Source organism: Cnephaeus nilssonii (assembly GCF_951640355.1).
Source record: "Cnephaeus nilssonii genome assembly, chromosome: 19".
Classification (NCBI taxonomy): Eukaryota; Metazoa; Chordata; class Mammalia; order Chiroptera; family Vespertilionidae; genus Cnephaeus; species Cnephaeus nilssonii.
Genome location: NC_137090.1, coordinates 1,047,964 through 1,070,494, shown reverse-complemented (window position 1 = coordinate 1,070,494; position 22,531 = coordinate 1,047,964). Strand labels below are relative to the sequence as shown.

General features: G+C 72.0%; 2 protein-coding genes across 8 annotated transcripts in view; one reads left to right on the top strand and one right to left on the bottom strand.

Annotated features, from left to right (window-relative positions):
• Positions 1-5,805, top strand: part of BAIAP2 (BAR/IMD domain containing adaptor protein 2) — a 42,931-nt gene extending 37,126 nt beyond the window's left edge. For 4 of the 7 annotated variants that reach the window (XM_079797300.1, XM_079797302.1, XM_079797296.1 and 1 more), the window contains one exon: positions 5,459-5,805. In XM_079797300.1, the coding sequence (XP_079653426.1) occupies positions 5,459-5,528 (70 nt within the window). In that variant the 3' untranslated portion in view covers positions 5,529-5,805. Of the gene's footprint in view, positions 1-42; positions 1,460-1,599; positions 1,645-5,458 lie in introns of those variants that run through there. The other 3 variants (XM_079797301.1, XM_079797297.1, XM_079797298.1) reach the window with 2 other exon arrangements.
• A 1,038-nt stretch (positions 5,806-6,843) lies between these two features.
• On the bottom strand, positions 6,844-21,058 carry AATK (apoptosis associated tyrosine kinase). Its single transcript, XM_079797542.1, is given in 14 exon segments — positions 6,844-8,307; positions 9,225-9,428; positions 9,726-9,873; positions 9,968-11,515; positions 11,517-12,495; positions 12,863-13,012; positions 13,583-13,704; positions 13,882-13,966; positions 15,082-15,215; positions 15,856-15,943; positions 16,271-16,389; positions 16,795-16,874; positions 18,599-18,746; positions 20,940-21,058. Coding segments are annotated over 14 exon segments (3,891 nt in total). The 5' UTR covers positions 20,985-21,058; the 3' UTR covers positions 6,844-8,266.
• Between the last annotated feature and the right edge of the window lie 1,473 nt (positions 21,059-22,531).

Sequence of the window (22,531 nt, the reverse complement as noted above, 5' to 3'; positions counted from 1 at the left end):
GCGGGGAGGCGCGGCCGGCAGCTGTGCTTGCTCTGTTCGCAGCGGCAGCGGCACGCTGGTGTCCACGGTGTGAGGACGCTGACACGGCACTGCCGCCGAGGAGCCCGCCGCGCTCTGCCTCCACGTTCCTCTCCGCTCTCGTCGGTTTGTTTTTGGGTCGTTTTTCTTCCCCACCTGCCCCTCTTGCCTTTTTGGTTGGTGACCCCAGACTCTGAGATCCCCAAGTCCATGGTGCTGCCCCACCTCTGCTCCCCGTGGACACGCCATGTGTGGCCCGCCCGCTGGCAGCGTGCGCGTGTCCTGGCCGCTGCCCCATCTGCCGAGGCCACAACTCGCTGCTCTTTCAAAGGCTCGCCGTGAGCCAGCTCTGACGTTTGAAGAAAAAGAAAAACCTTAAAAAAAAAAAAAAGCAAAAAAAACAACTGAAAACAGGAAAAGGACTTTTTTTCCCTGAAAACAAAACCAGAAAAAGATATGCATGGACTCCGGTGTACTACTGTTACTTCTGCACCTGGCCCCGCGCACGGGGCACCTGCCAGACGGGGAGGGGCGGGCTCCCCGGCGCCGTCCCGGGCCACCCGGGGAGGGCTACCGCGGGCCTCCGAGGACACCGGCGCCCGTGAGGGAGGCCGTGGCCACGCGGGCCGGGCCTGAGGGCTCCCTTCTCTCGGACTCTGTGGGACGGCGTACAGAGCCCAGAGCGCGGCGTCCCTCTCGGGCGTGGCGCCCTCACCCAGCGCCCTGGCGGGAGGGGTCGGGAGCAGGCGCCGCCTGGCCGCACGCGGACATGCCAAAGACCTCCAGGACCACCCCACCCCGCGTCCCGGAAACCGGTCCCTGACCGGCCTGGTGACGGCGTCTCGGCCACCCGGCGGCACAGGGCAGAGGCACCGAGGGCGGCTCCGGGCGCTCGCCCGCACGCCTGCCACCCCCGGGGAAGCAGGCGCCCCTGCCCCGTCCTCCCTAAACGCTCTCGTCTTTTTGTGTGTCTTGCTGGCTTCAGAAAGAGACACGCTGGACTCGGTGGCTACTGGTATTGCCTCCTCACACGCTGAAGCCGGGGAGCAAGCGAGGGGCGGCCCTGGCCCCGGCCCTTCCCGCCGCGGAGCCGGGAGCCGCGGACGCTCCTTTAACGGCGGCGTGACTTAGCGAGAGCCTCCCGCGGACTAGGACGTGGCCGGTAGCGTTGGCGACAGAAGCCGCCCAAGACACAGACCGTTTTATATTTAAGGAAAATGCAAAAAAGCCAGACCGTGGGCCTGTAAAACCTCTGTGCTGGTCCTGCCTTTGCTAACAGCTCTCAAATCCAGGGGACTCCCGCTTGGATGAATGTAGACACACCGCCAGCTTGTATGAAGATGTAAAGTGCTCAAGGTGTTTTCCCGTCTTTTTTTTTTTTTTATCTGAGTTGTGCCCTGTGCTGCAGTGGTTTGAATAAAAGTTTTATTTATTGCATCGAGTCGGGTGTGGTACCTCCTTGCAGCCCCACAGGGTCCCACGCCGCCGCCCGGGAGCCCGGGGCCGAGGGGCCGGCCCTGGGCGCCCGCCCTGCCCGGACCCCCACCCGCACCTGCAGCAACAGCCTGTGTTCCCTTGCAGCCCCGACGTGGAAGTGGCCCGATTTTGAGCCGCCGTCTCGAGTTAGTAAGTGTCGGGTTTCCTCGCGCTGGTCAGTCTGCGTCCGCAGTGCCCGGCGGACCCTCCGGCCTCTGCCTGGCGGGCGGGGCGGGGCCGCGGGGTGGCCAGCATGCTCGCTCAGGGCTCCAGGCCTTCGCTTCCCTGCGGCCGCTCCTGGGCTCAAGGATTTCCTGTCGGGCTCCCCTGCCCTGGGCACCCCCACTGCCGGGCGCGGCTGCTGCCCTCTGTCTGTCCGGGCTCCTCCTGCCTCTGCTGCTGCTTCGGCCACAGTCGGGGTCTCCCTGGTGATCAGATGGGGCTCCTCTGGCTGAGGGTTCCCTCGGGCCTGTGGGCGTGGGTCTGGGCCTGCCCGAGACCCCCAGGCTGGTGAGTATTGCAGCCCCGAGGGGGTGGGAGGCCAGGGTGGGGCCCGGGGCAGAGCTCCCAGGCGAGTGCCCCAGGCGAGTGCCCCAGGCAGGGGGAAGCAGGAGCTGCTGTAGGCCCCCCCCCAACACACACCACACACACCACACACACATACACACTCACACACACCACACTCACACACCACACTCACACACCACACACACACACACACACACTCACATACACTCACACACACCACACAGCACACACACATACACCACACACACATACACCACACTCACACACCACACACACACACACACATACACTCACACCACACACACAGACACACACACACACCACACACACATACACACACACACCACACACACACACCACGCACACACACACACGCACTCACACAGACACTCACACATACACTCACACACACACACCACACTCATACACACACACCACACACACACACACGCACTCACACAGACACACATACACTCACACACACACCACACTCACACACACCACACACACATACACACACACGCACTCACACACACCACACACACACACACACAGACACACCACACACCTCACACACACACACACAGACACTCACACCACACACCTCACACACACACACACACACCCCATGGCCCGGCCTGGCCACGCCCACCTGCCCCTGCCCCGCCCACTGGGCCCCACCCCACCCCAATACACTGAGGGGGGCCCTGTGGGCACATCCTGGTCCTTTATCAAGGATGGCGGTCGCCTGGCCCCACGGGCGTCCTGGCACTGCCATCCCATGGGCAGCCAGACCGCAGTGGATCTGGGCTTCCTCTCGGCCGCCGCCCTTCTGTGGGTGAGCTGCAGCCCGATTTCTGGAAAGTTCTGGAGACAGATGCTCCTGAAGTTTGGGAAATGGTGGAAATGCCTCTGACGGCTCCGCGTGGTCGCCCTGGGCCTCCACCTCCTTTCCGGCCTCTGTGGTGCCGTGTCCGGCCCCCGGAGCGGCCCGCCTGTCCCACCAGAGCTGTGCTGCCTGGGGTCCCTCCAAGCTGGTGGGGCCGAGCACCCTTGCCTCTGGGGGCCCCGGGAGGCTGGGGCTGGGGGACCCCGCCCCTGGGTGCAGGGCAGACCCCGGGCCCAGTGGGCTCGGGTTGAAGTGGGTGCAACTGGCACGGGCCAGCAGCACAGTCACCCGGCTCCCGAGTCCCTGGGCGGGTGCCTAGCACCACTTCTGGTCGGATGAGGAACCTCCCAGCTTGGCTGAGGTCAGGGCGGGAGGGGCGGGAAGATTCCAGAAGGCCCAGGTCCTGCCGCTCTGGAGAGCCGCCTGGGTTTGGAGACGAGACAGGTCGGGAGGACGTGGAGGCCTGTGCCTCGTCCGCGTGGCCCTGCTCCCCCACCAGAGGGGTCAGGACTGGGCTGTCCTCAGACGGCCACTGCCGGTTCCCCGTGGGTTCAGGGCACGATTAATTCCAGGGGGTCCCCAACAGCCCGGCCTCGTCCGGTTCCTGAGACTGCAATTGGGGTTGGAGGGGGCAGGCACTGTGGTGTGGGGGCCCCTCAGGGCCGCCCCTGGGCACTGGGCCCTTGTGCTCTGAGCCTGTCCTGCCATCGCCCTCGGGACCCGAGGCCTGCTCTGCGCCCGGAGCAGGAACCCTTTCTCCGTGGAAAAGGCGCGCCGGCTGTGCTGTGTCCAGCTCAGGATGCCCGCGCGGCGGCTCGGCGAGGGCCAGTGTGCCCTGGAGCCCCGCCGGGGTCAGCCTGGATGGTTCCCTGTGCAGGCCGCCGTCTGCCCGCGTGCTGGCGCTGCCCGGGCCGTGACCAGCCCTGCAGGACCGGGGTAGCTCACGAGCAGGTTCTTTCCCCGGAAGGAAGAACCTTCCAGAAAGTGACAGGTGCCTGGGGGCTGTGTGCTCCCTCTGTGCTGAGAGGTGGGGGTGTCGTCCGCCTGGGGTCTTTGCGGGGCGGGGGGGGGGGGGGCTGGGAGTGTTTGCGACGGCGCCTGCAGTGTGGACAGGCATGTGGGCCACGGCCACACTGTGGGGAGCGGGTCAGGGACGCGGGGTCAGAGGCCAGATGCCCTCGGTGGTGGGGCCTTTCTGGCCCTGTAACCCACCCCCCCCCCCCGCCGCCACGGCCACGGCGACGACGCTGTCGTCACTGACCCTCGGTGAGGGGGGGTCGGGGGAGTGCTGTGTGCGCCCGCGCCCTCCTGGCCGCTGCCCACAGCTCTGGCCCCACGGAGCCGCCCGCCCTCCTCTGCTCGGCAGAGACTGTCGGACAGACCGGCCCCAATTCCAGGCCCAGGACCCCCACCCTGACCTTGGGGCCAGCGAAGGTGGGGAGCCCTCCTGGGGAACCCGTCTAGCGGAGGGGGCAGCCGGGCGCGGGCCACCTGTGCCCTGCGTCCAGGGGCGGACCCCTCGGGAGCCAGCACGCGGCCCCTGCCCGTGGCCAGCACCACCGGAGCTCGCGGGCACAGGGCGGCACCGAGAGGCCCGAGTGGGGAGGCGGCCTCGTGGGCGCCCCCGGAACGCAAGTCTCACGCGCGGAGGCCGTGGGCGGGCCCTCCGGTAGAGGCAGCCCCGGGCGTAGTTGTTCAGAAGACACGAGTCCCCCGGGGAGCACAGGGGCGCCCCTCCTGCTGGCGCCCGGCATCCTGGACAGCGCCCGCCACGCCCGCCGCCCCGCGGCGCGGACGCCCAGGTAACGGCCGCGGAGCCGAGCGCTTCGCCGAGTGTGGTCCTGTCCGTCCAGCCTGTGTCCCATCGTCTGTCGCCGCCGCCTGCGTCCGAGCCTCCGTGGGCGCCAAGCACAGGGTCCTGAGGACCAGGCGGGCGCCGGCCCCTGCTCATCCGCTCCATCTCAGCCTCTTGTCTGGCCAGCCCATCTGTCCGTCAGCTGTGGCCTCGGCATGCGGGGAGGGTGTGCCCCGGGTGACGGGGCTGCCGCCTCGCTGGGAGGTGGTTTCTCTGGGAGCCGTGTGCGTGCGCCTCGTGTCCGTCCGTCCGCTCAGCGTGGGGCCGTCGCAGGCCACCCTGGGGCCCGGATGCATGGCCGGGCGTGTGGGCTGCTGGGCTGTGTGTGTGTCTACAGGTGTGTCTTCGGACAGGGGCTGGGCCGCTGGGCCTGTGGGCGCCTCCCCAGACTCGGGGGGCGGGGGGCGGGCCCACTGGGGACTGAGAAGGAACTGGGTCCAGCCCCAGGGCAGGAGTGGAGGGCAAGGTGGCTCCCCAACCCGCCCTGCCCGGGGGCTGACCGCTCCCATGGGGGAGTGGAAAGGGGTGCCCTGGGTTAGCCGGCCTGTGGGCGGCACCCTCCCTGGCTCTGAGCCCCCCGAGTCCTCCTCTTACAGGTGGGGAGACTGAGGCCTCGGGGTCCAGTCGGTGCCATTTGTCCCCGGCGCCCCGGCTCACGGCCCCCCACACTAACGCCGTCCTCTCCTCCACAGGAACCCCTTTGCCAGTGTCCAGCTGAAGCCGACAGTGACCGACGACAGGTCTGCCCCCCTCCTCAGCTGACCCCCCGCACAGGCCGCCGGGCCCGCCCCGCCCCCTGGGAGCCTTGTTCCCAAGTCCCTGGCCGCCTCCAGAGAGGCTTCCTCACGCCTCTCCTGGACCCGCAGCGCCTGTGACCGGGCGCTGACCGGGCTGAGGGGCTGGCTGAGCCGGGCCTGCTGGCAGGGCCGTGGGCCCAGAGCCCAGGGCGAGGGAAGGACAGTCCACCAGCTATGGCTGCGGGGAGCCCAGCCCCTGCCTGCTCCTCGGTGTCCGATCAATAAACAACTGCTCCACCTGTGCCCGCTGTGATCTGTCGCCTGGCGGGCAGGGCGCCTGGGGCGGGAGGCCTGGGGGCAGGAGAGGCCTGGGGGCGGGGCCAGGGGCGGGGGAGGCCTGGGGGTAGGGGCGGGGCCTGGGGCAGGGGAGGCCTGGGGTAGGGGCGGGGGCAGGGGCGGGGCCTGGGGCGGGGGGGCCAGGGGCAGGGGCGGGGCCAGGGGCGGGGCCTGGGGCAGGGAGGCCTTCCTCCTCTGGTGGGGACTCTGTCACGGGCACCAACCTTCCTGGCAGGCCCTTGGCTGGGGCTCTGCTGGGCCCCCACCCCAGTCCCTCCCTGCCCAGCCCCCTTCCCACCTCTCTCCTCCCTGTCCCCGAGGGCGAGGGGGGAGGGTAGGCGCCTTGGCCTGGGTCCCCGAGCTGGGTGCCATTGGGGGGTCCTGCACAGGAATCCTGGGTGGGGGTGTGGGTGGGGGGTGTGGGTGTGGTTGTGGGTGGGGGGTGTGGGTGGGGGGTGTGGGGGAGTGGGTGTGGGTGGGGGGTGTGGGGGTGTGGGTGGGGTGGGGGTGTGGGTGGGGGGTGTGGGTGTGGGTGTGGGATGGGGGGTGTGGGTGGGATGGGGGTGTGGGGGTGTGGGTGGGGTGGGGATGTGGGTGGGGTGGAGGGGTGGGGGTGTGGGCCCTGCCCCCGCCCCCATCCCTGCCCAGCTACTTCCGTATTTCAGCTGCAGTACCAGGCTTTAGGAACTTTATTAGACATTTGTGGCTGAAGTACAGCATGGTGGCCGGGGCTGTGACCGCTGTCCTGCCCTTGTCCTCCTCACCTCTCCGGGCAGAGCCGCTCCACCCAGGCCCTGGAGGCAGAGCCCCAGCCACCTGCAGCCCAGGCCAGGAGCGGAGGGCGGGGCCAGGAGCGGAGGGCGGGGCCAGGAGCGGAGGGCGGGGCCAGGAGCGGAGGGCGGGGCCGGGCCAGGAGCGGAGGGCGGGGCCGGGCCAGGAGCGGAGGGCGGGGCCGGGGCAGGAGCGGAGGGCATGGCCGGGCCGGGAGCGGAGGGCGGGGCCGGGCCAGGAGCGGAGGGCGGGGCCAGGCCAGGAGCGGAGGGCGGGGCCAGGCCAGGAGCGGAGGGCGGGGCCAGGACAGGAGCGGAGGGCGGGGCCAGGCCGGGAGCGGAGGGCGGGGCCAGGCCAGGAGCGGAGGGCGGGGCAGGGCCAGGAGGCAGGGGCAGGGGCAGGAGCAGGAGCAGGGCTGGAGAGAGGTGGGGCTGCCTCCCAGCTCGCACTGCCCTTGTGCTGAGGGAGGGCTCCCCTGACGGGGGGAGGGGCAGTGGGAAGAGCTTCCTGGGTGTCTGTGGCCCATCCTCTTTAGGCAGGGCCCAGTGGGGCAGGACAAGAGGGCGGAGGGGCCAGCCCCCCACCTGGTCAGGAGGGACTGTGTCCTGAGAGATGCCCTCCCGCCCGAGGCTTGATCTGCAAACCCCCAAAGAAACACACGAAGCCTGAAGGCTTTTCCTGGCTCAATTTCCCGTAAAAACAAACAGGGAACAAGAGTCATTGCACCAGCACCCTCCGCCTCCAACTAGTGAAAACAGAAACCGACACGGGCCCGCCCACACTCCCCACGCACCTAACCTGTCTCTTTGGCAACGACACCTGCAAGTCCTCCATCCGCTCCCTCGCTGAACAGCAGGTACAAAAATAGCCCGTGCTGCCCGCCCCCCCCCCCAGCTGCACCCCAGTCCCTTCCCTGCCGGCAGGGCCCCGACGGACCGCGGGGGAGCCCCCCTGTCTTTGGGCAGCTGGGCAGGGCGGGGCTGTGCCCTCAGAGGGTACTGCCCACAGCAGCCAGCGGAGGGCACCTCTAGAGGGGCCGAGGGCAGGGGTGGGGCCAGAAGTCCCCCATCTTTCAAGCTGCCCCCTTGGCTCCAGCATGGGGACCCCGAGGCGGGCGTCAGCCCAGACCCTGCTGGGAGGGAGAGCCAGGGGTCTAGCCGGGTCGGTGAAGGGGAAATACAGCCACAGACTGAGGGGCGGGTGGCGGGCCCCGAGCCCGGGCTCCTCTCTGCACTGAGCAAGCCCAGAAGCCGGCAGAAGGGGCCAAGGGGGCGGGAGAGGCTGTCCAGGGCTGTGCCGCTCCCTCGCCTGGCGTGGGGCCCAGCATCCTGCAACGCCCTTCAGGGGTCAGTGGGCAGGGCGTCAGCCCCTGACCACCCCGCCCCCCTGCAGCCAGCAGGTCCCCTGCACTCCAAGGCCAAGCAGTCCGACCGCGGAAGGGCAGCCGGGACAGAGGGGCAGGGGCTGTGGGGCTTCCCGGGGGCAGCACCGGCTGGCACGCACGGCCGCCCCGCTGTCCAGGGTGCTGCGGGCACGGAGGTGCTGGAAGCTGCTGCCGACCATCGCCGGTCCCCGCGTGGTCCCATCCTCCATCCTCGCCGCTGCGTCCCATCCTCGCCGCTGCCCAGAGCAGGACCAGCAGGGGCTCGAGGGGCCTCATGCGTCCTCACAGCTGACCCCAGCACCTCCTGCAGGGCCTGGCGAACAGGGCCCCGAGGTCAGAGAGGTGCTGAGGACCGCCCCCCCCTCCACTTCCCCTCCTGGCCTGGGGCCACTGCCCAGCCCCCTCACTGCCTGCCCGTCTAGGTGGGAGCCACGCCCACTCCTCCTCCCACTGAATCCCCAGCACCCAGGCCAGGGCCTATCCTCTGGAGGGGAAACTGAGGCCTGGGCTGGCGAGCGTTACGCACGGGCTCCGGTGACCCGCTCGCTTGCTCAGAGGCCCATCAGGACCGTGTGTGTCCAGGGACAGCGACGCGCCGAGGCCGCGGGGAGCGGGCGGGTCTGCTGGGGGACAAGGTGCCCCGGGGGTGTGAGTGGAGGTGGTGGGCCTTCAGGGGAACGGGCACACGTGGCGGGGAGGCACCGGGCAGGGATGAGCCCTCAGGGCTGAGGCTGGGGGGGCGTGCCGCACGAGGGAGGGGTGAGCCCGGCCCTGTGTGGGCCCCACCAGGCCCTGAGCCACCACCCCGGGCGCTGGGCAGTGGCCGTCAGACCAGAGATGCGCCAGGCCCTGAGCCGCAGGGGCAGTGGGTGCGGCCGGCCGGCAGGGTCTGTGGGAGAGGCTGCCGCAGGTCTGGGGGGACTAAGAGGGCAGGGCAGGGGCACTCAGTGTCCAGCCTGTCCCTTCGGAAAAGTGAGAAGACAGCGAGGCCTGAGGGCCAGGCAGCGTCCAGGCTCAGGCCAGAGGACAGGGCGGCGAGGCCTGCCAAGGGGCCAAGACAGACACACCTGCGCGCGACCCGGCCCTCGGAGCCTCAGTTTCCCCGCCTGAACTCTGAGCTTGCACAAAAGGATAAGTGCACAGCCCGGCACCCAGCAGGTGGCCCTCCTGATCGCCCACTTCACTGTCCCGGTCCGGCGTCCCGTCCCGCCGGCCCCGCCGCAGCCTCACCTCCCACGGAGCCGGCGTCCGAGTCGGAGACGTGCGTGATGGAGAAGCGGGAGGCGGGCGCGGGCGTGGGCGAGACCGTGGGTGAGACAGTGAAGCGCGAGAAGGGGCCGGGCGCGGCCGGCTTGGGGGGCGCGGCGGGGGCGGCCGGGGCGGGCTCCCGGACGGGCGTCAGCAGGAAGCCGTCATCCCAGGGGAGCGCCCCGCCTGCAAAACGCCCGCTGTCACTGACGTCACTGCCAGTGACGTCACAGACCTCGCCCCGCCACAACACCTCACCCACCCGGGATGTCGCAGGCCCCGCCTATTACACCACGCCATCCCCATAGGCCCCGCCCCTCAGACCACGCCCTCTACACGACGCCATCCCTGAAGGCCCCGCCCCTCTGACCACGCCCATGACACAAGGCCCGCCCACCACATCACACCATCCCGTAGGCCCCGCCCCTCTGACCACGCCCACGATACAAGGCCCCGCCCCTGCAGGCCCCGCCCCCAGCTCACCCTCCGGGCCTGTCAAGCGGATGGGGGAGCCTTCGGGCGGCCGCAGCCGGCTGGGGGCGCTGGGGGCGCTGGGACTGCCCGGCAGGAAGGCGGCGGGCGACTCGTTGGCTCCGGGGAAGGGCTCCCCGAGCTCCCGGGTGGGGCTTTCCTGCGGGGTCAGGGCAGCCGGTGACGGGGCCGCCAGCAGCGGGGCCTCCCTCCGCCCCGGCCGGCGCCCACCCTGGCGCAGCCCCGCCGCCCACCTGGTCGAAGAGGTAGACGGTGACGTCGTCGAAGAAGGACACGGCCTTCTTCTTGCGCTCCAGGTCCTCGCGGAGGGCGGCGGGCAGCAGGCCGGGCATCTTGAGCAGGCTGCGCAGGCGGCGCGCGCTCTGGCTCTCGGCCACCACCACGGGCACGGGCGCCTCCTCCTCGCTCTCCTCGCTCTGCTCCTGGACGCTGCAGCAGCGGAGCTCCTCGGCCGACTCGTCGCTGTCCTCGCTGTCCTCGTCCTCGTCCTCCAGCCGGCCCTCCGGGGCTGCGGGGAGTCCCGCCAGGGCCAGGCAGAGCGGGGCTCTGGGGGCGCCCCGGCCCCCCATCCTTTCCTGCAGCGCGGGCAGCAGTCCGCGGGCCTCCGGGAGCTCGGGGCGGTGGCTCTCGGAGCTCCGCGGGACCGGGGTCAGCAGGAAGACCTTGGACCGCCCAGGACCGGGCACGGGCGGCACCTGGGCTGGGCCTTGGGGCCAGGCCGCCTCCTGCCTGGGGCCAGGGGGGCAGGCGCTTGGCCCAGGGGGAGAGTCCCCCCGAAGTGGCAGTGGTGACGCCGCTCTGGGGCCAGGGCTCCGCGCCTCCCCCGGCACCCGGGGCTCCGACGGCTGTGCGGGCCGCAGCCCCGGGCTCTCGGCACTCCCCAGGCCCGGCTCCGGCCCAGCGGCCGGGACACCGCCGGCCCCCTTCTCAGGCCCCGGTGGGGGCTCCGGCTCCGTGTCCAGGTCCGAGAAGTAGGCCGAGTCGCGGTAGGGGGTCTTCTCGCTGAGGGCGGCCGGGAGCGCAGTCTCCAGCCCGGGGCTCTCACCCTCTGGGGCCAGCCCCCCGAAAGCCTCGGGCTCCCCCGGCTCGAGGGCCTCCTTGAGCACGAACTCGGGGGACTCGTAGTTCTCCGTGTCGTAGCCGCTGTCCGGGGCTCGGGGCTGCCCCCCGGAGCTGCCCTCGGCCGGCGGGCTGCACGCCTCACCGCCGCCGTCGCTGGCCGAGGACGGGATGTCCAGCGAGTCCAGCGAGTCGGGCGTGCCCACCTGCCTCTGCAGGGAGCGGAGGGCCGGCGCCGAGTCCAGCCTCTCGGCCGGAGGGCCGTCGCTGGACAAGTCGGTGAAAACGCCGGACGTGGCCTCCGTGGTGTCCTCGTCCTCGCTGCCCGGGGCCTCCAGCTCCAGGGAGCTGCTGCCTCCGTCCCACGTGGGGGCTGGCTCCGTGGCGGAGGCCTGGCTGCTGGCAGGCGTGGGGGGAGCAGGCGGGGCCGGGGGGGCGCTGGCCTCCTCCGTGGGAAGCAGGGCTCCCTCTAGGGATGGGGTCGGGATGGACGGAAGGGGCAACTGGGGTGCAGCAGGGCCCTCGGCCTCCTCTGCACAGCTGGGCTCTGTCGGGGGGCTGTGGCCCCCCCTCACCGCTCGCTCTGTCCAGGGGTGTGTGACCAGGCTCCTGGCAGGTGCCGGGCCCTCGGCAGGACACAGACGGGGGAGGTCCGGGCAGCGGCCTGGCTCCCGGCCATAGCAGGCCCCCTCTGGCCCCAGGAGAGGCTCTCGGGGGGGTCGCTGGGGCCAGGGGGTGGCCCAGCTCAGGGACGGCCTGGAGGGCACGCTTCCTGCCAGGACAGCCGTCCATGTGGCTGCCGTCCGTGCGGCCCCATGTGCAGCCCGGGACCCAGGACGCGGGGGCTCGCCTGCTGTTGGGCAGCCAGGGTCCTGCCGTTCCAGAGGTGGATGCCCCAAGGGGGTCCCCAAAGTCGGGCGGGCAGAGAATGCCCACACCCCAGTCAGCATCCTCCACTCTGGCCTCCACCTGCATCAGGCCCCCAGGCGAGGGCGAGGGGCAGGGTGGGTCCTGGGAGGGGCTCCTGTGTGGGTGGTGGTCAGAATGGCCCCAGGGGCCGTCGGTGGAAAGCGTCTGGCCCAGGGGCGGCTCCGTAGCCAGCGCAGCGGCCACGCCGTCCGAATCCTCGTGATCTGGGCCCGGGGAGCTCGGGGCGCAGCCGGCGCAGTCGGGGTCATGGCCGGCGGTGGGCGTGGGCTCCTCCAGGCGAATGAAGTACTCGCTGCCCACCGAGGGGCTGTGCGCGCTGAGAACAGGCACCACGCCCGGGGGCGCGCCCTCGGGGGCACAGGGCTCCTGGAGGCGCCTGGGGCAGCCCGGGCTCAGCGTGGCCCCTGGCGGCGAGAAGGCGGCGGCGCCGCGGCCTGCCTCCCACTTGTACTCGAAGTTGAGGCCGCAGCTGGTCTCGGTCACGGTCAGCACGTCGTCGCCCTCGGCGTGGAAGCCGTCGCCTGAGAACTGCTCCAGCAGCGGGAAGGACGAGGCCGTGGCCAGCTCGCCCGCGCCCCCCAGCGCCGGGCCCCCAGCGCCCGGCCCGCCCGCGCCGCCCCCGCGGGGCCGCAGGGAGCGCCAGCGCTGCTCGAACTCCTCCTCCTCGGCCTCGGGGGCGGCGCGGGCGCTCAGGCAGGACAGCAGCAGGTGCACCTCCTCGGCCGTGGGCCGCTGCTCGGGCTGCAGCCAGCAGAACTGCATCACCTCGTACCTGAGGGGGAGGCCGCTCAGCCCTGCCCGCCCCCCCCCCGGGCTCCCAGCAGTGAGCCCACCTGCCCTCTGGGTCAGCGTCTGGGGTCCCCTCCTCACACTTGCGGGCAGTTAAAGGACACCCCCCCCCCCCCCCGTTTAAGTGGAACCAGCAACGGGCAGGCACGTCCCGGGCAGCCCCCCCTCCCGCGGGCGAGCTGTGCTTTGCGTAGCCGGGCCGGTGCCCTTTGGCCCAGGGTGGGGCGCAGAGGTCCCTGCCGGCCAGAGGGGAGCCGGGGGAGCGGGAAACCCAGGGGGTCAGGAGCTACACCCCGAGTGTCCGACCTCCTCTGGGGACGCCTCCTCCCAGCCGGCGTCCCGGCGCTCACCAGCGGTCGGACAGCGGCAGCGGCAGCTGGGGCTTGGGCAGCTTGAGCTGCTGCTCGCGGACGGCGTGGGCCAGCACCTGCCGGTCCGAGTGCTGCGGGTAGGGCTGCGCGCCCAGCTCGAAGAGCTCCCAGATGGTCACGCCCAGGGACCTGCGGGGGGACGGCCGTCATCACAGGCGCTCGGGCGCCCTCCGGAGGGTTCTCCCTCAGCAAGCGGCAGGGTCTGCGGGCCGGGCCCACGCCCGGGGCCCAGGGCCAATACAGGCCAGCGTCGCCCTGAACGAGCCCAACCCATCGTGTGTTCGTTCGTTCGTTCCCTTTCCGTGCCCAAGGCCGGTCACTGCCCGCACGGGAGCTGCCCTGGCAAAGCTCCGGTCCTGCCGTCACTGGAGGGAGGGGCAGACTGCGCCAAGGCCGAGGGAGGGGCGTCTGGGGACCCTCTGCTCAGCATGGGGTGGGGGCGGGCGGGGGCATGCAGGCCTGGAGAAGGCCTCGGTCCTTCGGGGCAGTGGCTTCACCCGCTCCGGGGACGGGCTGCCCAGAGGCTGAGGGACAACGCAGATTTGGCAACAGAGAAGCCATGGCCACGGCCACCATCCGGGTGGCAGGTGGGATCGGTCCTGCGTCCTCCCCAGACACCGGGCACCGGGCAGAGCAGCCGTGAGTCTGATGGCGGGGGGGGGGGGGTAGGGGGTAGGGGAGGCGGGGGGGGGCACGCACCACACGTTGCTGGCCTTGGTCTGGTCCACCACCAGCAGGTTGCCATGCACCTCGTCCACCAGCTCAGGGGCGATCCAGCGCAGCGGCACCCACAGCTGGTCCGCGGTCACAAAGTAGTCCTCCTGCCGGCGGAGGGCAGTCACCGCCCGTAGGCACCGGCCCCGCCCCGCGGCCCCCCCAGCCCCTGGGCCCCACCCCGCGGCCCCCCCAGCCCCCGGGCCCGCCCCTTCAGCCCCCCCAGCCCCTGGGCCCCGCCCCGCGGCCCCCCCAGCCCCGGGCCCGCCCAGCCGGCCGCTCACTCTGTATTTGCCATGGGCCAGGCCGTAGTCTCCGATCTTCACTGTCAGGTCGGCGGTGAGCAGGCAGTTCCTCAGAGCCAGGTCGCTGGGGGGGAAGGCGGGGTCAGCCTGCCGTGCCCAGCGGGGGCTTCCAGGCCACCGAGGGGGCTGCGTCCTGGCTGCTCCGTGATGGGCAAGAGGGTGTCCAAGAGGCGGCGCCTTCCCCTGCCCGGAGCCCCGCCCCTGCCCAGCACCGGGCATTTCGGGGGGTCCACAGGGACCCGGCCACAAGCTGCCACGTGGACGAGGACCATGAGGCCCAGGGAGATGGAGAACAGGCCGGCGCTCAGTGCGGGCATGGCCAGCGGTCACTCCCCTTACCTCATCCTGCACCCCCACTTCTTCGGGGTCACCAGCCTGCTGGCCCTTCCATCCCTCGTCTCTCGGGGGCCAGCCAGCCGGGACTCTGTGGTCTGTCCTCCCGCCCACCACGCCGTGGCCCTCAGCTCATCACTGGGGAGGCTGAGGTCCTAAGTGTCCCAGGGCCCTGCCCTGCCCACACGGGGCCTGGGCGGGGCGGGGGGCGGGGTGCTGCCTGCAGCAACGGGGTTCCCCCAGCCCACCTCTAGCCCAGCAGCAGCCTCGGCTGCCGCGCCTCCCCTGCCTGCCTGCCTGCGGGGTGTCTGGGCGCAGGGCCGTGGGGAGTTCGTGGGTGGGGCCACGTCCAGGGGGCATGAGGGCGAGTGGGCGCAGCAGGCGGGAGGCTGGCAGCTGCCCTCTTCAACAAAATCACTGATGCTGGAGTTGCGAGTCATCACTCAGCACCAGGATCTTGTTGGGGAGGACGGCCCGTCTCGTCCAGGCCACGTCATCGCCACTTCTTCAGGCACGTCCCCTGCGCTGGGCACCCCGGCCCGTCTGTCCCCCCTCAGGGGCCAGGGAGCAGGACTGAGCCTCCCTCCCCCGGCCTGAGGGCGACGGGAGAGCGGGGGGGGGGGGCCGGCGGGGACCCGGGGGCACTGCCCGCCTCTGGGGCAGAGAACAAGCTCAGGGGACAGCACTTCGGCCGCCCCGCCGGACAGGGGCACGTCACCTCGCCGTCCCGCAGAGCAGGGTCTGGCCCCCCGGCCTGTGCTTTCTGCTCAATAAAACGACCGCCCAGGGGTCCCTGGACGCCGCATGGACGCTGCCCTCCCACGGGCTCTGGGGGCGGCCCCTCACCTGTGCACGTAGTTGCTGCGATGCAGGTGCAGGAGGCCGCAGGCTACCTCGCAGGCCAGGCGCTGCAGCGTCAGCGGGTCCGGCGCCAGGGGCTCCGCCAGTCGGCAGCTCCGCAGGTAGCCCTTGAGGTCCCCCTGCCAAGAGGGGCCGGGCCGTCACCCCCGATGGGATGGGTGCCTGTGCAAGCCGCCGCCCCCCCCCCCCCCCCACACACACAGGGCCGCTGGGCGAACCCGCAGGCCGGGCCCTTCTCCAGACCAGCCCCCCAGCCCGTGGGCCCCCAAGGCCACTTTCTGAGCTCGGACCACTGGACCCGCTGGTGGGCGGCGGACGGGCCACGGGAGCAGGATGTGGGCCGGGACAGAACCAGGCAGGTGGCCCGCGTGTCGGGGCAACTCCGACCTGCTGGCTCCACCAGCTGGGAGGCCACGCCACCCCGGGCAGGGCTGCGGCCAGAAGCCCAGAAGGCAGACGGCGGGGCTGCGTGCCTCGGGCCTGTGTCTGCCCGGGCACCTCGGGGTGGCTCGGAGGGGTGCCTGCGGGGAGGGGTGCCTGCGGGGAGGGGCTTGGGGGAGGGGCCTGGGCACAGTTGGCGGTCGCCTCTGGGGGTGGGGCGGGCCCCTTGCTTTAGGGGAGATGGGAGGCCCACAGAGTGGGGAGAGGGGTCCCCGGCTCAGCAGTCCTCTCTGCGGGGATACGGGGCCCACCCTCCTTCCTGGAGAGGAGCTGGGGGAGGGGGTCAGATGGGGGGGCAGGCGAGGAGGGGGTACTCACCATGGGGCAGAACTCCATCACCAGCAGGTAGGGCGTCACCTCCACACACTGGGCCAGGCACTGGAGCAGGTTGCTGTGCTGCAGGGCCCTGTGGAGCCGACAGGCTGACCGGGCTCCCACGCAGGGCGGGTGGGGAGGGGGGCGGGAGGGCGGGGAGGGGGACAGGAGGGCGGGGAGGGGGGCGGGAGGGTGGAGAGGGGGACAGGGGGGCGGGAGGGCGGGGAGGGGGGCAGGGGGGTGGGGAGGGGGGCGGGAGGGCGGAGAGGGGGACAGGGGGGCGGGAGGGCGGGGAGGGGGGCAGGGGGGCGGGGAGGGGGGAGGAGGGGCAGAGCACAGAGCTTGCCTTGCATGACAGGGTCCCGGCGCCCAATGCAGCCCCCGCCTCCAGCCCCCGGCCCGGCCCGGCGCCACCCACCGGTAGGGCTGCGCCTCCTCCAGGAAGTGCATCTGCTCGTGCACGCTGGCGCTGGCCTTCAGCTCCTTCACCACCACCTGGGCGCCGCTCAGCCCCGACTGCACCTCGCCCAGGAACACCTGTGGGCCGAGCGTCACCACCGCCCTGCGGCCGCCCTCCCGCCTCGCTGCACACAGGAACCGGGTCTGGGCCCTCCCAGGGCACCCTCCCGGCGGCCATGCGGGGAGGAGGGCACCTGCCTGCCCGCCCAGGCTGGGGGTCAGGGAGAGGCTGGGGGTCAGGGAGAGGCTGGGGGTCAGGGAGAGGCTGGCCTCTCGGGGCACCTCCCGGGCAGCACACACCTCCCAGGCTGCGGACCCCAGCTCCCCAGGAAGGGCCCAGCAGGGGGGACCGAGAGAGAGGGGACCCCAGGGCTGGGGCAGCTCCCAGGAAAGGCAGTCTCCACCTGCTCCCCTCCCCCCTCCCCGCCTGCCCACCCGCCCGCCCACAATGCCGACCCCTCCCCACCCCAGCCCGCAGCTCACCTTCCCGAACCAGCCGTGGCCCATCTCCTCCAGGTACAGCAGGCTGTGCCGGCCCAGGGCCGCGGACTGGAGCAGCTGCACTGTAACGGGCGGCGAGGGCTCAGGGACCCCGGTTCCGCCCGTCGCCCTCACCTCGCCTCTCGGGGGGCTGCCCTGCGGGCCGGTGCTGGGGAGCCACCCTGGGGGCTGCCATCAGGAGCCGGGCAGTCTGGGCCCTCAGGATGCACTGGGCATCTTTCTGGGTGGGTCTGGGAAGGCTGTGCCCGGCCACAGGGTGGCTCAGGCCGGGGACAGCAGTGCCTGGAGCGGCCCGGGGCCGAGCCCACGGGAAGGAGGACACGGACCGACCGGTGCCCTCGCCCCCGCCGCAGGCTGGCATTCCAGCGCCAGGCTCGCCAAAGGCTCCTTTGTTGGGGCGGCTTGGCACGGCCGGCCGGCCGGGGACACAGGGGCTCATTCTCCTGCGGGCCAGCTGGCGAGGTCAGCGGGGGCGGGCGGGGAGGGGCCGGGCTGTGGGGGCCACTCACGCCCTCCGGGCCCAGGGGATTCCCCGAATTCTGCTCCCACGCCAACGGCCCCGAGGGCCCGGGGAATGCTGACCTTGATGCTGAGCCCGCGAGGGGCTCTGAGTCCCAGGGCTCCACCCCCCACCCCAGCCTGCTGGCCCCTCCGGCTGGGGTCTCCCCAGCAGAGCGCCCGGCCCCACGAGGCGCTGGTTCAGGAGAGGCCTTGGCGGCTCCCGATGACCGGCCATTTGGGCCGTGGGGTTCCCCGTCGCCGCGCTTTTCCCCGCGAGGAAGGACGCCCACCCTCCTCCGCAGGGAAGCGGCGGGCTGGGCGGCCTCTCCCGGACGTGACCTCGCCGCGGCCCAGGTGCCTGCCAGGCCAGGCGCCCTGAGCAATAAACTTGCGTCTGTTCCGCGTTCCCAGAGGGCGAAGGGCGTCCTGCCACCTTGGGGACCCACAGGGCCCGCGGCCCCAAGGGGCGCGGAGGGAGGGGGTCCGGGCAGGTGGGGCCCCAGCCAGGGCAGGGAACACTGTCTCCGAGTCAGGCACGGTCACGGGGTGACAGGCCGAGGCCGGGGCGTGTCCCGGGGTGGCCCCTGGCTCCCCCCAGCGGCCCAGGCCAGCACCTGGCGCAGGCTCGGCGACCCGGGTCATGGGGGGCTGGGCCGACCGCGGGTGTGTGAGGTGGCCCTTTGCGCGGACGCCCTGGTCCCTGCCCGCCTGGGGCCGTGGAGACGAGGCCGGAGGCTGGGGTGCAGGGGACGCCTCTGGGCTGGGCCCTGGGGCTGGCAGCTCCTCCACTCTAGGATCAGACCGGGGCCTCGGGCCCCCAGCCCACGGCGAAGGCGGCTCCCGGGGCAGCATCTGTCAGGGCCCCGCAGGGCGGGGAACAGACCAGGGGGCCCGCCTGCCCCCACCCCGCGCCTGAGTGGAAGGCCCATTCACGGGGGGAGCGCGGAGAGCACCTCCGCCCGGAGGGGTGAGCCCTGCCCCGGGCACCACGGAGCCCATGTCCCGCGTGGCCGCTGGCGCCGGGGGGTCTGGGTCAGGCACCCTGGGACGCTAACCCTAACCCCTCCCCCGGCACACGGTGGCCCACCCAGGCCCCGCCCCCAGCACAGCAGCCCCAGGTGGGGCTGGGACCCACTGGGTCGAGGACTGTCCCCCAGCCTGCTCTCAGCGCCCCTGGTCCCCCCAGAAGGGGGCACACACCACCCCTCCCCCCTCCCCAGGATCACGGCTCCTGAGCCCCAAGCCTCATCCTGCCCGCCCCCCCCCCACCCCCCGGCTCACTCACCTGATCGCCCCGGCTGCTTGGCCATGGGCAGCGAGACCTCGGTGAGCGGGAGGACGTACACGTCGGGCCCGTTCTGAGCGGCGGCCGCCGGGGAGCCCTGTGCCGAGAAGTCGGCGGCGAACTCTTCCCCCTCGGCATTCTCAAACTCCTGGGCAGCGGGGTGGGGGGCGGGGGTACAGGGGACATGGGGGCCACGGTGAGCTCCAGGGCAGGGGGAAGGGGAGGGGGAGGGGAGGGGGAGGGGCAGGGCGGGGCAGGCTCTGAAAAGCCTCTTCCCAGCCGAGCTCCCACCTCCCCTGAGTTGGGGGTGAAGCCCCAAGCCCCCCCCCCCCCCCGGCTGGCATCCCTCACCCATCATCTCCTGGCTCCTGGGCAGACAGACCCACAGACCCTCCGCCCGGGCACCAGCTGCCCAGGAGGCTGGTGTCTGTTCTGTGTCGGTCAAGGGTGGGCCTCGAGCCCCATCACCCACGCTGCCCCGTGGACGAGCCCCTAAATGCCCCACCCCGCCTCCCGGACAAGGAGCCTTCCTGACTTTCGGGGGCAGGGACCCCACCCAGCTTCCCCCCAGGCCCGCACCCGCCTCCTACCCAGCCCTCGGCCGGCGCCCGCCCGACCTTCAGCCCGCAGGCCTCCGTAGGAGCTGGGGCCCCACCTGCTTGGCTGGGGTTTGAAGGCGCGGCCACACCTGTCTGTCTGGGGAACACGCCCTCCCCGGGGCCGGGGCGCAGCCTGAAGGCAAAGTCTGCTGAAGCCGCAGCCAGAGCTGCTGCCGACAACCCCTGCCGCGCCGGGGAAACCGAGGCGGAGGCTGCTGGGACTTCGAGCGGATGGGCGTGGGAGGGGGAGCAGGAGGCCTGAGTCCCCACAGGCCGCCCCGGTCTGCGCCCCGGGACAGAGCTCAGGGCCCTGTGCTCCCCGCTGCCTGACCTCTGAGCGGGCCACCCACCGTCAGGGTCGGGCCCTGCCCCAGCCCTTTACCTGCCGGGGCCCCCCGGAGGCCCCCCAGATGGCGCCAGCACAGCGGGCGAGCAGGTAGGGCAGTGTGAGCATCCTGCCCGGCCCCTTCCCCGGGCACAGCTCCCCGCGGGACCGCGTGCAGGCAGCCCGCCCCCCGGAGCGCGGGCGCTGGAATGTCCTGGCGCCATGGTCCCGGGACGTGAGGGGGCGCCTGGAGGAGGGGCCACAGCTGGCCCTTGTTTGGGGCCCGGTTCTCACAGCGAACAAGGAGGGGTGACTTATACGATGGCCCTCAAGTCCCACCCCTGGCCCCGCCCCGGCCCTGGCCCCCAGAATCTCCTCGCTCTGGCCCCAGGGTCTCCCAGGAAACCCCAGCACTGCCTGTCGGGTCGGGGACGCTGCCCTGCTGCTCAGGGCCCGGCAGAGGGGGCCCCGGGCTCCGAGGGGCCGGGGAGGATGGCAAACTGCCCGCTGTCCGCCGTGGGCTTTGTGACAGGCGAGTCCTTGTTCATTGTCCTCACCGGGTAGGCGCCCGCACCCCCACCCCCACCCATGAGGTGACAGGGGCGGCGGGGGGGCGAGAAACACGCTGTTCCTCTAAAATGGCCGGGGTGTGGGCATCGGCATGGAGACCCACAGGGTGCTGTGCTGGGCCACGCCCCCACCCCCCCCCCCCCCCGGGACCTCGCAGGCCAGGAATCTGACCCTCGGCCGGGGCGGGCGGCCGTGGGCGGGCGGCTGTTTGCTGGGTCAGCAGGAACCTGCCCGCAGGCCGCTGGTTGGGGTTCTCGGCTCCCAGTTCGAGCTGCTGCTGCTCGTGGGGCCGCTGTGGGCAGCCATGGGCTTGCGAGCTGGGGGACCGCACCCCAAGGGGCGCCCTCAGCCACTGTTCTTAGGAGGCTCAGCCTAGGATGCAGCCCAGGGGCCGGCTGGGAACTCACCCTGCAGGGCCCTGGGGAGGGGGCCGTCCACGCTGGTACCGCTGCCCCTCAGCCCCACCTTGGCCCTGATGTCGGCCGCACAGCCCTTTCCTAAGCCCAATGCTGGGCCCTCCAGCCCGTGACGGGGTCCCCTGCTCCCGCTGCCCTGGGAGGCAGGCGGCCCCTCCCAGCCAGCCCGGGAGCCCCCGCACCCCCAGGCCCGCTCCCCGTCCAGAGGGCCGCCCTGTGCCCAGCCCCCGAGGCCTGGCCCTGAGCTGGGGGGCAGCCTGAGGCCGGGACCCGGGGAGGGAGGCGGGGGTCCTGAGGGCCGGGCCCCTGGCAGCAGCCCCAGGGGAGGCACCGTGGCCTCCGCCCGCCCGGGCTCAGAGGGCCCCCCCCCCCCCCCCGGTGGCCAGGAGACCCGGGATCCGGGCCACAGCCCCGGGGACCCCCGGCCTCACCTTGAACCCGATGCCGCCCTTCTTACAGCACAGGCAGGCCAGCATGAGGGCGACGACGGTGAGGAGCCCGGACAGGGACACGGCCACCACGGCCAGGGAGGACGGCCAGGAGAGCTCGCCGAGCGGGGCGCCGTCTGCAAGGGAGGGAGCGTCAGGCCGACCCCGGCCCCCTCTTCCCACCGGCCCCCACTACCCCTGACCCCCACTACCCCCGACCCCCACTACCCCCGGCCCCCTCTTCCCACCGGCCCCCCCATAACCCCCCACTACCCCCAACCCCCTCTTCCCACCGGCCCCCCCACAACCCCCCACTCCCCCCCGGCCCCCACTCCCCCCAGCCCCCACTTTCCCCCACTTCCCCCCCCGAACCCCCACTCCCCCTAGGTGCGCTCAGGGGCCAGCCACGCCCCTGCCCAAGGCTCCCCAGCCCCCAACTCATATACGGCCTCAGCACCCCCACCCCTGCTCCAGCACCCCCACCCGGACACACCAGGCAGCCGCAAGGGCCCGAGCCTGCAGTCCCTCCGCCAGCCACTGGGGGCCACGCTGGCCTCACCCGGGGCACACTTCCCCATGGAGGGGGTTCGCAGACACCCCTCCTCGAGGTCAGGGTCCGGGGCTGTGGGGGACCCCTCCACGTCTCTCTCAGACTCTGGTCACCCCACCTCCCCCTCGAGCCTTCCCGGGGGGATCATTACCAAAGCTCTGGGGGTGTCACTGGGAAAGGCTGAGATCCCAGGGGGTGGGGGGCCTGGCCCCCTAAGTGGGGCCACTGTAGTGCTGGCCGCTGGCCACTTGCCAGGCTCTGGGCAGCTGCGGGCACAAGGCCTGTCCGGCTCTGAGGCAGGGGGACCCCGCTGTCCCCAGAAGGTGGCACTGTGTGGGCGGGGCGCTTCCAGTCGCCCCCTTGCTGAACCAGCCACCAAGGGCACCCCACAGACAGTGGGGCCCTCCCGCAGTCCCTGGTCCACGGGAGCCCCCTCGTGGCTCGCCCTCACTGGGTGGGGAAACCGAGGTGCCCAGGACAGGACGACAGGCCCCCCAACACCAGCATGGCCCCCCAATTAGGGCTGCAAGCTGAGCCTGGGCCTCGGGGAAGCTCGGCCCTCTGCGGCCGGCGAGGCGTCCCCCGGACAGAGGAGGGCCAGCGCCCCTGTGCGCCCACCCGCGGCTCCCTCTGCCTGCGGCCCCAGCTCTGTCCACGAGACCCCAGCCTCTCAGCTCCCACGCTGATCCCCCAGGCCCCGTCTCCAGACCCAGCACGGAGGAGGAACGGGAAGGATGAAATCCTAACGCCGAGCAGGGCTTTACCCTCCTGCTCCTGGGGCTGCGGCCGGTGCGGCGGCTGGAAGCCCAGTGGAGGCTCCCGAGAAAATGAAAATAGAGGCGCCCTGTCCCCCAGCGAGTCCGCTTCCGGGTGCTTCTCAGGAGAGGCCCCACCTGTCGGAAAGGACCCGTGCACCCCACGGTCACGGCGCGCCCTTTGACACTGCCAAGACCTGGGCGCAGCCCACGCCCGTCCGGGACGCGCGGCGAGGAAGGCCTGGCCACCCACCGGGGCACCGCCCGGCCACGAGGAGGTGGGACTCGCC